Source organism: Geotrypetes seraphini, chromosome 2 (assembly GCF_902459505.1).
Source record: "Geotrypetes seraphini chromosome 2, aGeoSer1.1, whole genome shotgun sequence".
NCBI classification, from domain to species: domain Eukaryota; kingdom Metazoa; phylum Chordata; class Amphibia; order Gymnophiona; family Dermophiidae; genus Geotrypetes; species Geotrypetes seraphini.
The window spans coordinates 184484711-184498553 of NC_047085.1; the positions used below are offsets into that span (position 1 = coordinate 184484711).

Here is a 13843-nt window from a genome sequence, read left to right on the forward strand (position 1 = left end):
GCTTCTGCGACCACATAAATCCATTGTTGTGGTTTGGATAAAATCTTAGGGGCAGGAAGAGTGGTTACGGCATAGTTATTAAAACACTCTTCCATGATTGTGTGACTGCCTTATTTGTGATGCAAGTATTTGACCATGGTGGAGTATAAACTGCTCTGTGTCCACCTCACTGGGCAAACTAGATGGACCAGCAAGTCTCTAACTACCTAGGTACAGTGTATCGCAAGCTGTGTGCCTCGGCACACTGAGGAGGAAGAGAAGTGCTGTCCAGCTGACTTTCCTCAGGACCTGCTTCTTGCTGCTAGAGGCACGTCCTATTAAGCTAAAGCAGGGGTGTCCAGCCTTTTGGCTTCCCTGGGCCGCATTGACCGAAAAAAATGTTTCGGGGGCCGCGCAAACACTGCAGCAAGACAGAGGAGGGAGCCGGCAAGATGGTAAACACCCGGGGCAGCAGAGGAAAACATTGCATCGCCCTCGACTGGAGCCGCACAAAATACTTCACAGGGCCACAGGTTGGACACCCCTGGGCTAGAGGTTCATGTACCAGTGCTGCATGTCTACCGGCAGCATCTTCCTGCTACCGTCGTGCATCTCCCAGCAGTGCCCCTTCTCCTTTCCCTCCTCCCCTGTCCAGCAGTAATTTTCCTGTCTCTAGCGGCAGCTCTCTGTGTGCTTTTAACTTGGCCACACAACTGCCGCTAGCATTAATTTAGACGTGGTTTCATGAGGCAGCCTCAGGGCCTTTGCTAGGCCGGCCCACCTCTGACGAAAGAGGAAACTGCATCATCGAAAGAGGCTGGCCTAGCAAAGGCCCCGAGGCTGCCTGATGAAACCGCATCTAAATTAATGCTAGCGGCAGCTGTGTGGCCAAATTAAAAGCACGCTGAGCTGCCGCTGCTGGTCCGGGGGTGCGGAGAGAAGACGAGGAAGGCAGGCGTCCCGGGAGTCACGCGACGGCAGCAAGAAGATGCTGCCGGTTTATGCAGTGCTGGCACGTGAACCTCTGAACCTACAGAACATGCCTCTCGCCGCAAGAGGCAGGTCCTGTAAGCAAGCCAGCTGGGCCAGCGCTGCTCTTCCTCCTCAGTGTGCCATGGCACACTTGGAATCTCCGGAGGCATACAGTTTGCGATGCACTGTTGTAGTCCGATAGGGCAGACTCGCCACAAACTGCAGTCGTGCGTTCATGGATCTCCTTTGACTTTTTCCCATCTTTTGAGAGAAATTTTATCACTGAACGTTACTCCAAATCAAGCAGTTTCCTACTTGATTCACACGAGGACTCTGCTGACATCCTGTCTCTTGGAATGTTAGACTCGCACTAAGCTGCAACCATGCACGAGTACCCTCGAGACATGGTAACAAAATAAAAAAAAGAAAAAAAAAGAAACAATGTCGGGTTTTCAAACAATTATACACAATGTGTCATCTTCAGTAGTGCTCAGAAAGAAAGTTTTATGAGACCAGACTTAGAGCAGCAGCCCCAGCAGTAAACGTCTCCCGCACAAGTGTTGCTCAGCTCCTGCAAACATAAGTTCTTTTCAATCTTTGATAAGCATTTTTTTCAACAGCTGGAGTTTTGCTATGATAAAAGTCATTCAAACAGCGCTGTGTTCTGAAAACAGGAGCGACGTCTACTGCTGGGGCTGCTGCTCTAAGTCTGCTCTCTCATAAAACTTTTTTTCGAAGCACTACCGATGGCGACGCATTGTTGAAAATCAGGGCTTGCTTCTTTTTTGTTACTTTGCATCACATTATCCTTGGTGATTACTTTGTTGCTGAGCTCCCCAGCGAGTGTTGGATACCCTTGAGACATGTCACAACATGCACAGACGTGTTTCAACACGCTTGCTACTTTCTTTCATACTCAGGTAGATAACGGTAGATATCAATATGGGCTACTGTTAAGACTGGTTGCCACTAACTTGCTAATTTTAGCACAGTTCCCACATTATTCTATGAGATCTAACTACTAAGATTAACAATAAAATAACTGATCTTTTTTTTTTTTTGAAACTTTATTTAAGGCAACTTGAGACAAGGTACAATCACAATCCATTTTACAGACACAGCAGAAAATACTGAAACAAAACTGATCCATACATCAGTAAAGGAGAGATTTCCAAAAACAAGCATCCCTAGTCTCAAGTAAATCCAAGGTTTTACATTTCCTGCACAGCTCTGCACCCAGCCTTCTATGCCCGCTGCAAGCCTCCCTTAAACCCTGGTGGGCCAGGATAGGAGCGATCCTTCCTGCGTCCTGTCCCAGCCAACTGTTAACCACCCCACCTCTCTCCTGCCTCCTGGACCCCTCTATAACATACATTTGAACCCTGGTGGTCTAGTGGTGAAGCGGGGCAGGAGTTATCTTCATTTGCTCCTGCCCCAGTAGTCTAACATCAGTCTTCTTCCCTCTCTCCTCCCAGTGGTTCAACATCTCTTTCCTTCCCTTCCCACATTCTGACATCTCTCTCCTCTCTGTCCCAGTCTGGCATCTCTCTCTATTACTATTATTATTAATTATTTCTATAGCACTACCAGACTCACATCCTTTCCCTAGTCTGGCATCTCTTCTCCTCCCCCACCCAGTCCAACATTTTTCCCTTCTTTTTACCAGTCCAACATTTCTTTCTTTCTTTCTTCCTCCTGCATGCTTCCTGTCTTCCGGCTCTCCTTTCTTCCCCCCAACCAACATCTCTCTCTCTCTCCATGATTCCAACTTGTCACTCTCTGTTCTCTCCCTTCCCCTGAGTGTGACGTTTTTCCTTCCCTCCTTTCTGCCCTCTCCATCTATCTCTCCCTGAGTCTAACACTTTCTGCCTCCTGCACACTTTCTCTCTTCCTCCTTACCCCTTCCTTCAAGTGAGACATCCCTTCTTCCCACCCCCCAGTCCATCTCTCCCCAACCCCACTCACAACTAATATGCTCTCTCTCCTTGCATCATTTCTCCCTCTCCTCCACCCCATGTTCATTTCTCCCTCCTCTTTTAATAATTTTCTTTCCTTCCTTCCCTCCCCAACCCCCTTACAATTAATATGCTCTCTCCCCATGCACCATCTCACCCTTTCCTCCAGTGTGCAGCATCTTTCCTTTCCCTCCCCTTCTCCTTCAAGTCCAACAGCACCTTTCCCTTCCCTTCCTCTTCTGCCAGTTCCAGCAGCATATTTTCTTCTTTCCCTTTCCGTGTCCAGCAGCACCTCTCCCCCATGTCCAGCAGTACCTCTCCTCTCCCTAGCAGCGAATCACTGTGTGCTTTTAACTTTCTGAAACAGCTGCCGCTAGCGTTAGTTTAGCTGTTGCTTCCATCAGGCAGCCTCAGGGCCTTTGCTAGGCCGGCCCACCTCTGACAAAAGAGGAAGTTGCATCATTGGAGGTGGGCCGCCAGCTTAGGAAAGGCCCCCAAGGCTGCCTGATGGAATCGATAGCTAAACTAATACTAGAGGCGGCTGTGTGGGGAAGTTAAAAGCACACAGTGAGCTGCCAATGCTGGTCTGGGAGAGGTTGGGGAGAGAAGATGAGGAAGGTGAGAGATACAAGATGGCAGAAGGAAGTTGGGAAACCTGCAACACTGCGTACCCCCTGGAGTACACATACCACATGTTGAGAACCTCTGCTCTAGGGCACCTAGTGACACCTAAGTCTACTTAGGCACTGCTAGGCGTGATTCTATAAAGGACGCCTAGCGATTGATTGACAACCACGTGGATCAGCACCTAAACATTAGGTACAGTTAGGCGCCATTTATAGAATCTGGCCCTTATTATGTGAGATAATAAGGCTTTTAATATGGCTTTATCACACTTGAGTAGTGATGACCTTTGACAAGAACACTTTAACCAAAAGTGAGACCCCGCAAGCATACTGCTATCATCTCTTCTTCTCTACTTGAAACAGTCTTACCAAAAGTTCCTGTGCTAAATTCCAAGTTGTTGACATTTTTTATGTTTTTGCAAATGGACAGCCCATCCCTCAATACATCCTATATTTGTTATGGATCAATTTTTTCAGCAATTTCAAAACAATTTTACTATAAAAATAATGAAACACACTCATTTGGAATGATATAATTTCAGGACTTTCAAATCAGAGTGCACTGAGAAATGTTGTACGAATGAAGACACATCAGATATTGATTGACCTGTTATATTGATCTTTCAGAAGTTGCTATCCCTGATGCAGCATCCCGACACATATCACGTCAGTTACTGGGCCTCCTATAAATTTGGATATTCTTTTTTATAGTAAGATTGTTTTGAAATGACTGCAAATAAATAAATAAATAAATAAATAAAAAATGGATCCATGACAAATATGTAGTACCCTCTCTTTGATGATCCAATTTAAATTTGCTGGAATTCAGTATTGGAGGTTATTATATGTGTTTTCTTTTAAAATGCAGCATACCAGACCGCAGTCTGGGAAGGGTTTAGAAATTTTAACAAATAAAATTATACCCATCCTAGCAGGTCACTTACAATACTTGTGGGTCAGTCCACTTAGTGACACAGAGTTCTTCTATTAATTCCTCTTCATCCAAGATTTTTAAAATGGCCTCTTTGAAGACTTTAATATCGGTTTCTAATTCTGACAGGCTGGAAGAAAGTGGAATCTTAGATCAGTGGGTTGTAACTCTCACAACTTCCAATTGTCAACCTTCTTTTACTGTTTATTATATCATAAAATTCTAAAAGATGACAAAATACAGATAAATGAAAAAGGGGACTGGACATTTGGGAAATCCCATTTAATATTAATAATTTAATCTTGTATACTGCCATACTGAGAAAGTTCACAAAAAGTAGAGCTAATACATACAATGCAGCTAAAAATACAAGCAGATAAAAATACATCAGGTTAAAATAAGAAAAAACTTGATAGAGTTAAAACAGGATGCATTAAGATACCAACCTATCAAATAGTTGTGTCTTTAACAGTTTTCTGAAATCAAAATAGGAAGAAACCTCTAACATAGTTTTTCCAAGCCATACATTCAGTTTAGTGGCCTGAAATGAGTTATCTCAAAAAACTTCTTGTAACGACAAGATTTTATAGGGGGATATGTAAACAGGTGCACTCTGCCTGTGTTCTTGTTAGAGCAGGGATGTCAAAGTCCCTCCTCGAGGGCCGCAATCCAGTCGGGTTTTCAGGATTTCCCCAATGAATATGCATGAGATCTATTTGCAAGCACTGCTTTCATTGTATGCTAATAGATCTCATGCATATTCATTGGGGAAATCCTGAAAACCCGACTGGATTGCGGCCCTCGAGGACCGACTTTGACACCTGTGTGTTAGAGTGATTCAAAGAAAAGTGAGGAACAAGATACCCAGGTGACATACCAAAAACTGATTTATAACAAATACAATAGAATTTAAACAAAATTCTAGACTCTAACCAATGAAGTTTCTGATAAAAAGGAGTGATATGCTCCCATTTTTTTACACCAAAAATGAGGCGAACAGCAGTATTCTGAATCACCTTCAATTTTTTAAGCATTTTCTTGTAAGCACCTAAATATATAATATTGCAGTAATCAAGAATACTTAACATTGAGGACTGTACCAATAAACGAAAAGAAGTTTCATCAAAATATTTCTTAATGGTGCGAAGCTTTCAAAGCACCGAAATACATTTCTTAAACAATAAATCCGTATGTTGTTCCAATGTGATATGTTTGTCCAGAGTCACACCCAGTATTTTTATGGATTGTTCTATACTGTAATCCAAACTATTCACTTGAATCATTGTTTCTTTGATCTTATCGTTGGGAGTTGCTAGAAAGAATTTAGTTTTTTCCGCATTTAGTTTCAATTTAAAAGTGGTCATCCAGAGTTCGATCTGACTTAAAATGGTCACTAACGAATTTATAAACTCAGGTGACAGATAGGTTAACGGGATAACTATAGTAATGTCATCTGCATAAATGTAGAACTTAAGCTTTAGACTTTGCAGCAGATTTCCCAGAGAAAGGGGGGTGGGGGTGGGGGGAGGGTGAAACAAAGGCAAACCCTGAGGAACCCCACAGGAATTTTCCCAACAATAGGACAAAGTATCTTCCATACACACCTGATACGATCTTGAACCCAGGAATCCACAAAACCAATTCAAAACATTTCCCGCAACTCCAATGGATTCCAAACAATCTAAAAGAATGGTATGATCTACTAGATCGAAGGTGTTGCTCAGATCTAGCTGCAAAATTAAGGCGCTTCTACCTTGACTAAATAGTGAGTGCAGATAATCTAACAAAGAATAGCTTTACTGGGTCAGACCAATGGTCCATCAAGCCCAGTAGCCTATTCTCACGGTGGCCAATCCAGGTCCTTAGTACCTGGTCAAAACCCAAGGAGTAACAATATTCCATGCTATTGATCCAGGACAAACAGTGGCTTTCCTCATGTCTTTCTTAATAACGAGTCAGTTTTTACAGCTTTAGACCTGATATTACTATTAAACCTACCCAACATGAGCAGTGTCACTTTTGAAGGAAATATGTAAGCATCAGGAATCAGGTTCATAGACTTGATATACTGCCTTTCTGTGGTAGAACCAAAAGCAGTTTACATTTATATGCAGGTAATTGGGCATACTAGATTATTTAAGGTATTTATATACCGCTTATATGCTCCCACAGGGATCCTAAGCAGATATTATATGGTGGTCAGGTAGTCTAAGGTATGCCTCACTCCTGCTCTAAATTTCACTGAAGCCAATGGAGGGTGAAAAGACTTGTTTAAGGCTGTAAACAGCGATAATGAAATAAGTGCAATTAGACCATCCCTCTCATTACAGCACTGGTCCTGAAGCCAAAGAACATGCATTCATATAATGGCTGCTAAATCCAGTCACCGGGTTATCACCCTTGACCAGCGTCAGTTTTGCATGAGGGACTGTGAACACTGCCTTTGCTCAATCCACAGAAGAGTGAATGTAGAAAATCCGATGTGTAAATTTAACTACAAAAACTCTTCACATGCCAACGATCAGCACTGCTACAGAGCTACAAGGCAAGCTTTATCTTTACCATTTTATCACCGAATAATTGCCAGCATCTCATAATATATTCACATAGCCATGAGCTGTACATATAAATCTCATTCACTACAGTGTCTCCAATTAAAAGGAAACTGAAAAAGGTCTTCTTAGGTACAATACCCTAAAATATTAATTCAGGAAAAGGTACTCATGTCTTCACTGTCCCTGCCCCATTCCTGTAAGCTCTGTCCTCATCTGCACAAGCCTCAAACACTTTAAAATCATAAGTGTTCGAGGTCTGTGCGGTTAAGGCAGAGCTTACAGGAATGGGGCAGGGACAGTGAAGACATGTACCTAAGAAGACTCAAGGGGATGGGATAGGGAAATTGAGTTCCTGCAGGGACAGGGGAAAAATTTGTCCCTGTGTCATTCTCTAACTCGAAACCTAGCCAATGTAGTGGGATCTGAGCATATACTATCACATAAGGTCCTGGGCTGACTGCTACTGTTTTCATACTTTGGATAAGCAAGAGACGTAGATGGGAGGAAGGGAGGGGATTGAGGATCAGCTGGTTTTATTTTCTTCATCTGGGGTCACATGGATTTTTAAATGTTTAGATGGGGGTCACATTGGATATACATTTGGTAATGGTATGACTAAGGAAAAAGCTTATATGAAGAGTTAAAAAAAATTACTGCAATGCTATTTCTTCTTTTGGGTGTATGTTCATTACATTAAAAAAAAAAAAAAAAAAAGTAACAAGTGAGTGAAAGTTGAACTTTCTCTCTTCTAGAAGCAGCAAGAAATTAATGCCTTTTGCCCAAAATATTGTGTAGGTAAGAGGTTTGAATATCTAATTGCTTGGCTAGGATTACCAGATGTCCGGGAAAACCCAGACATGCCCTCTTTTTAGAGGACTGTCTGGGCTCCCGGCTGGACTTTCCAAAATCCGGCATTTGTCTGGGTTTTGGAAATCCCCCAATGAGCTCCTGCTGCATCTAGAGGGCCTCTGAGCATGTGCAGATGATGCCACACACATCTGTGCATGCTCCAGGCCCTCCAGATGCGGCTGGAGCTCATCCGGAAGAAGAGAGAAGGCTTTGTGGGGGTGGGGCTGGAGGCAGGGGTTTCCTGGAGAAAAATATTGTAACTCTTAAGCTTGGCGAACAAACAGAATATGAGCATCAACATAATTGTGATTCTACAGAAGTCTTCGTATATCTGGGTTAACATCATTAGTAGTTTTCCCCTCTCTTCAAAGTCAGATGTCATGTAGCATACCTACAATTCAAACCAGAGGTGGCTCCACATATGGTTCTGAAGAGCTGTAATTGAAGAACTTATTAGGCATCTGTTTGAATAAAGAAATGCTATAAATCCATATTTATACACACCAACTAGATTCTCAGTTACCTCTTGCTGTTTTGTAGAAGAACATGTAGTTTGCTCCTATCCACTGAAAAAAGCTTAGGGTCCACTAGAGATTCCAGCGTCTCCATTATATGAGGCTGCAAAACTTGAAGTCTTTCCTGAAGACAGTTGATCTAGGGAGGGAAAAAAGTATCCTTTATAAAGGATTACCACTGCCCTTTTAAAATTACTGGGGCTCTGAAATATAAGCAGGTGGCACGATCAGATAAGTGCAAATATGCCAGCTGGGAAAGTGAGTGCTCCGCTTCCACTCAAGCATAGCTTTCCTGTACTTTAGGCGCCAGCAGCCCATGCACCATATTTAAACTGAGCCGGCTTAACTACAGCCTCCCCCTACCAATGTTCCCTCTAATTTTTCATAGGCTGTGTGCGCAAAAAATTTCATCTGTGCGCATTTTAAAGAAAAACTAAATTTGTGTGCGCTATAAAAATGATTGCCAGAGGGCCCGGAGTTCAGTTATGGGCATTTATGGGCAGGTCTTTGAGTTTAGTCTGAATTAACGAAAACACAATGTAATTTTAGTTACACTTTATGTAACATAAAGTCTCATTTCAATAAACATAAATCATGTTTCATTGAGCGCTACCTATAAAAAGGTATCATTGTAATTTATACTTAAAATTTAGAAAATAACAGCAATTTAGTTTTCAACGATTTTCCCTGCGATCTTTCATATTTATCTAGTCCAAATAAATTCTGTCAACATCTGTTGAGTCTCCATCTTGAAGGTGACTCTTAACACGCATCAGCATTTCCAAATGCTCTAAATGTAAACGATTCCTTTGTTTAGTCTTCAAATTGTTCATTAGACTAAAACCACGCTCACAATCTGAACTAGATGCTAAGAATGTGGCACCAATGTCCATCAATTTTGCTAAATTTGCAAATTGATCATTCTGAAATGCAAATATCATATCTGGAAAGCTGTTTATCAGATTACTTTTGATTTTTTCTGCAACAAGGAATTTAAAGTCATTGTATTGCTGAATAATAACACTTTCCTCCGGAAAAAATTGTTTATACTTTAAACAAAAAGATCTGATATGTCCATTTCCGAAGTCAAAGTCGCATTGTGATATTGCTGTACAGTCAAAAGCAGACCATTCCTCAACTTCATTTTCAGGAAATCTTTCACCCAGATGCAAACACGTTGATGAAAGTTAATATGGAATTAGTATCCACTGAAACTTTTTCTCCAGACCTCATCCTGTTGTCAAGAAGACTGTTGACTTTATCACTCCACTTAACCTTGTTGCCTAAGTATTGCATTCGAAGTTTGTTCAATTTACCCTGTGCAAGATGATAAGCTTCCAATGGTGTCAAAACACGTTTTTGAAATGCCATAGTTAAGGAAGCCAGTTCTGATAAGACATCATTCAAAACTTCAAGTGTAATATGAAATTGTTCACTGTTCAGCTTCTTATAGCAGTACTTTGCAATAGGATCATTATCTTTGTCTTCTTCAAAATATTTTAACAGGGGATCATAATTTCGAATAATTGCTTTAAGTGCAAAGTGTTTAGATAACCAGCGCACTTCATTCAGAAGTCTGAAAGCAATTGATTCACATTCAGATGCATCTGCTATTTCTTGAAATTTGCATCGTTTAGTAGAAGACCGAGGGTTAGGACTTTGATGGGAAGATAGGACTTTGATGAGAAACCTAGGGGGCAAGGGGGCCCCTTCTGGTGATTCAGGCAGGTCATGACCTGTTGGGCCGCCGCGGGGGCGGACTGCTGGGCGTGATGGACCTGTGGTCTGACCCGGCAGAGGCACTGCTTACGTTCTTATGTTCTTAACACCGTGTACACAGTTCTCATTACAGTTTCTACTTCTTTCATCAATTTTACTTCTTTCTATGAATCAGAAAGTCCCAGATCTTCCCGATGTACAACACAATGTTGCTGCACTAAATGTGGAATGTCTTTTCTCAGCTGTGCTGCAACACCATCTATTTTGCCCAACATAACAGAGGCACCATCAGAGGTGAACATAACCATTTTATTCAGGTCAAGTTTATGTTTCCTATAGAATTCCCTAATTGCTGTTACTATTGATGTAGCATCACATGCTTCTAACTGTTTTTCCAGTAGAGAATTTTCCAGTTGCTTTGGCATCTTGACAATAACAACACACAACTCCATCGTCTTCGTCATAGGTAAATATTTCACAAAGTCGAACACGCATTGTATTTTGAGATTCCGGTGTCTCCATTTCAACAATTTCTTCAAGCCATTCAGACCTAAAAGCTGTTGCTGCTCTCTTGCGTTTCACACTTTTCACCATTTGCGGTTTAGACATTTTAAGAGTTATAACTGGTTGCAATTTAATAAACGAATAGCAGTTATACAACCGCAGTACCACGCTACACACTACAATTCCACGAAATAAACAATATGGCGGAACTTCAGGAAGTCAAAGAATCGGAAGTGTTTCATATCCTATGGGCCATAGGCTATGGCCCTATGGGGCACGTGACGTGTCAAGTTCAACTGCCAAAGATAACGGAATCATGTGAATGACTTAAAATTTATATTATAGCGCATCAATAAATGTGATAAATGGGAAATTGGAACAGCTGGTCTTCTGCAACATTTCATTTTAGAATGAAAATCATTTTAGGCAAAAATTTATTTTTTGGGGCGCGCTTTTTTAATTTGTGTGCGCGGGTTCGGCAAGTTGTGTGCGCGCGCACAAGCGCACAGCTTAGAGGGAACATTGCCCCCTCCCCTCCCCCTCCCACTCCTATTAAGCGCACGTAGAGACCCGTTCTTAAGGGCGTGCACTTAAGCGGAGTCGACTGTATATAGACTCCCCACTCACTGATAGCCTCTTCCACCCTACCAAGACACTTCACCTAATCTCTTTCCATCTGGTTCCCAGCAGAGCTGCAGTGTGGGTATACCGTATCTTCAATTCCAACTTGGGACTTCTCTTTTTCTACTGTCCAACTCTGATTCCTACAGATATTAGACTTTAAATTTTTTGTTCTGGATCTAAAATTCTGTAAAATATATAACTTGAGATCCAGGACAAATATATGTATATATAATTATAAAATGATAAATTTACCATACATTATAATGGGGTTTTTAAAAAAAATTTTGAAGCTGGAATCAGAGTCAGTACATTTTTACTGATTCTGATTCCACAAACCTGTTTCCCAAACAGACATTCTTGAATGGAGGAACAGGAAATGTGCCATCTTCTTACACTGTAAATGTGAACTTTTCAATTTGATTAAATACAATGACAAAAGATGTAAACGTACGTTTTAGTTGTGTATAGCTTATTCAGAAGGCAGTATTAAGTAAGGCTCACCCTGTACTGTAGAATTGCTTCTATCGCTCTGAATTCAAATGGCAAGGAGTATGTAGCTAGTTGACCTTCTCCTGCCAGCTGTGGTGCAAGTTCTTTGAACAGCCATTGCTCCAGTTTTAGATGGCGATAATCCAGGATTAACAGATACTCTCGTGTTATCACAGCTTTCAAAAACTGTAAATACATGCAAAAAAAAGAATTTTCTGGTCTCTCTTCAAAAACAAACAAACATGTAAATTATACAGCAGTTGATATTTAGGAAACATCTGATATTGACACTGCCATACAAGGATACCATGGTTGTCACAAGGACAGTAAGTGTCTTCTGCCTTGAGATTTAAACATTTTTTTTTTTATTGTCGTTGTTGTTAGCTCAATAAGTTTTTATTAGAATTTTTCAAAGAAACAATAATAATCAGAACAAAGCAAGAAAGAGCATCAACATTAAGATATAGCAGAACATATGATGGTAAAGTTAGTTAAAGTGGCAGGAGCAACAACAATTGGAGAAGAAAGCAAGATGGTGCTCGAGCAGGACGCGAGTTGAGGGATCTCCCGCCGTTTTGGAAGTTTCTCCTTCAATTTGTTTGCCTTATTATTTCTAAATACCTGTGGAATGCCCAAAAGACGGGGAAAGCCGAGGGGCAATCCTCCAATGGCTCCGGGAACCTCAACGCCGCGGCAGACTGCGATTACAGCGTTCGCAGTCCATCAGACTTCGGCGGGTGTTCCTGTTGCTGTGCAAGGGGAAGTGCACAGCTTAGGCAGCGATATTTCGTTGAGCCCACGTGGACCACATACTCCCCCTATGCCCGGAGATACTGAGGCGGGACAGACGAGTCTGGAGGACTCACCGATTGGTGTGGAGCGTTTCGAACGCTCAGCTAACCCGGATGTCAGCACGTCGTCATCGACTCAAGCTTTGGAGCCGATGAGGTGGAGAAATTTTCACCGCTGAGAACGAGTGGTGGTGAGGGCGAGGGAACTAGCGGGTTAACCCACGTAGAAGGAGCCATTTTCCAACAGGCTTTCTTTCCCCCCTCAAGCCACTTGTGAAACAGGCAGCGGTGACTCTGGATTCGATCTGGACCGCGATAGAAAACCTACATGCGGTATGTACTAACTTTGTCATAAATACTTTAAATTTATCTGCTAAGATAACCCATTTGGAGACCTCTGCTCAACTTCAGAAGGAAGAAATATCTAAATTGGAGAAAACAACCAATGAAACGAAGACTATGCTTGTTAAACAAACATCTGACAAAATGCTAATAATGAGAAAGATTGAAAATTTGGAAAATCAACAAAGGAATTTAAACCTGAGACTTTTAAATTTTCCAATTGCTAAATATTTTTCTCCTTTAGAATTGTTTAAAAAATTTTTGGTAACGGTGCTGAAAGTTCCAGACTCTAACTTACCCCCTGTACAAAAAATTTATTATTTAAAAAAGATTGTAGAGGATACTCAAGGGGAAAAGACTGAGTTAGATGTCTCTGCATTATTGGAATCATCTGTGATAGAGGTGCAAGGCCGTGCTACATTGGTAGTCACGCTTGTGTTTCTACAAGATAAAGAAATGTTACTGAAATTATACTTTAAAATGAAACAGGTCTCCTATTTAGGTGAAAAGGTGAATATATTTCCAGATGTATCTAAATGGACTCAATCTCGCAGGAAAGAATTTCTTACATACCGTACAAGAGTGATTTCTTTAGGGGCAAGTTTTCAGTTAAGGTTTCCTTGTAAGTGTTTTATTTCCTATCAAGGGAATAAGTATATCTTTTTTGAACCGGCCCAATTGGGTTTTTTCCTGGAAGGTAAAGGGCTTTCTACCGTGGCCCAGACTGAAACTGAAGTTGTATAATGTGGTTATAGAATGATAAGAATGATGTATGTTCGAGCCTAATTTCCTTTTATTACATATTAGTTTTTGATCCTTGATTCCCACAAGGAGGTTTCTTAAGCTTTTTTCTCCCTCACAGGTGGACTATATGTAATGTAATTTATTTCTTATATACCGCTACATCCGTTAGGTTCTATATCTAAGAGATTCTCTTCTTCTTCTTTTTGTTTCATATTCATTTGTTAACAATGAATTGAAAAAGATGTATT

General features: G+C 41.3%; 1 protein-coding gene across 1 annotated transcript in view; it reads right to left on the reverse strand.

Moving 5' to 3' along the window:
* The window catches only part of MRS2 (magnesium transporter MRS2), a 41906-nt gene that overhangs the window by 10492 nt on the left and 17571 nt on the right, over positions 1–13843 (reverse strand). The window contains 3 exon segments of the mRNA XM_033929397.1: positions 4477–4593; positions 8391–8521; positions 11731–11904. Coding sequence (XP_033785288.1) covers positions 4477–4593; positions 8391–8521; positions 11731–11904 — 422 coding nt within the window.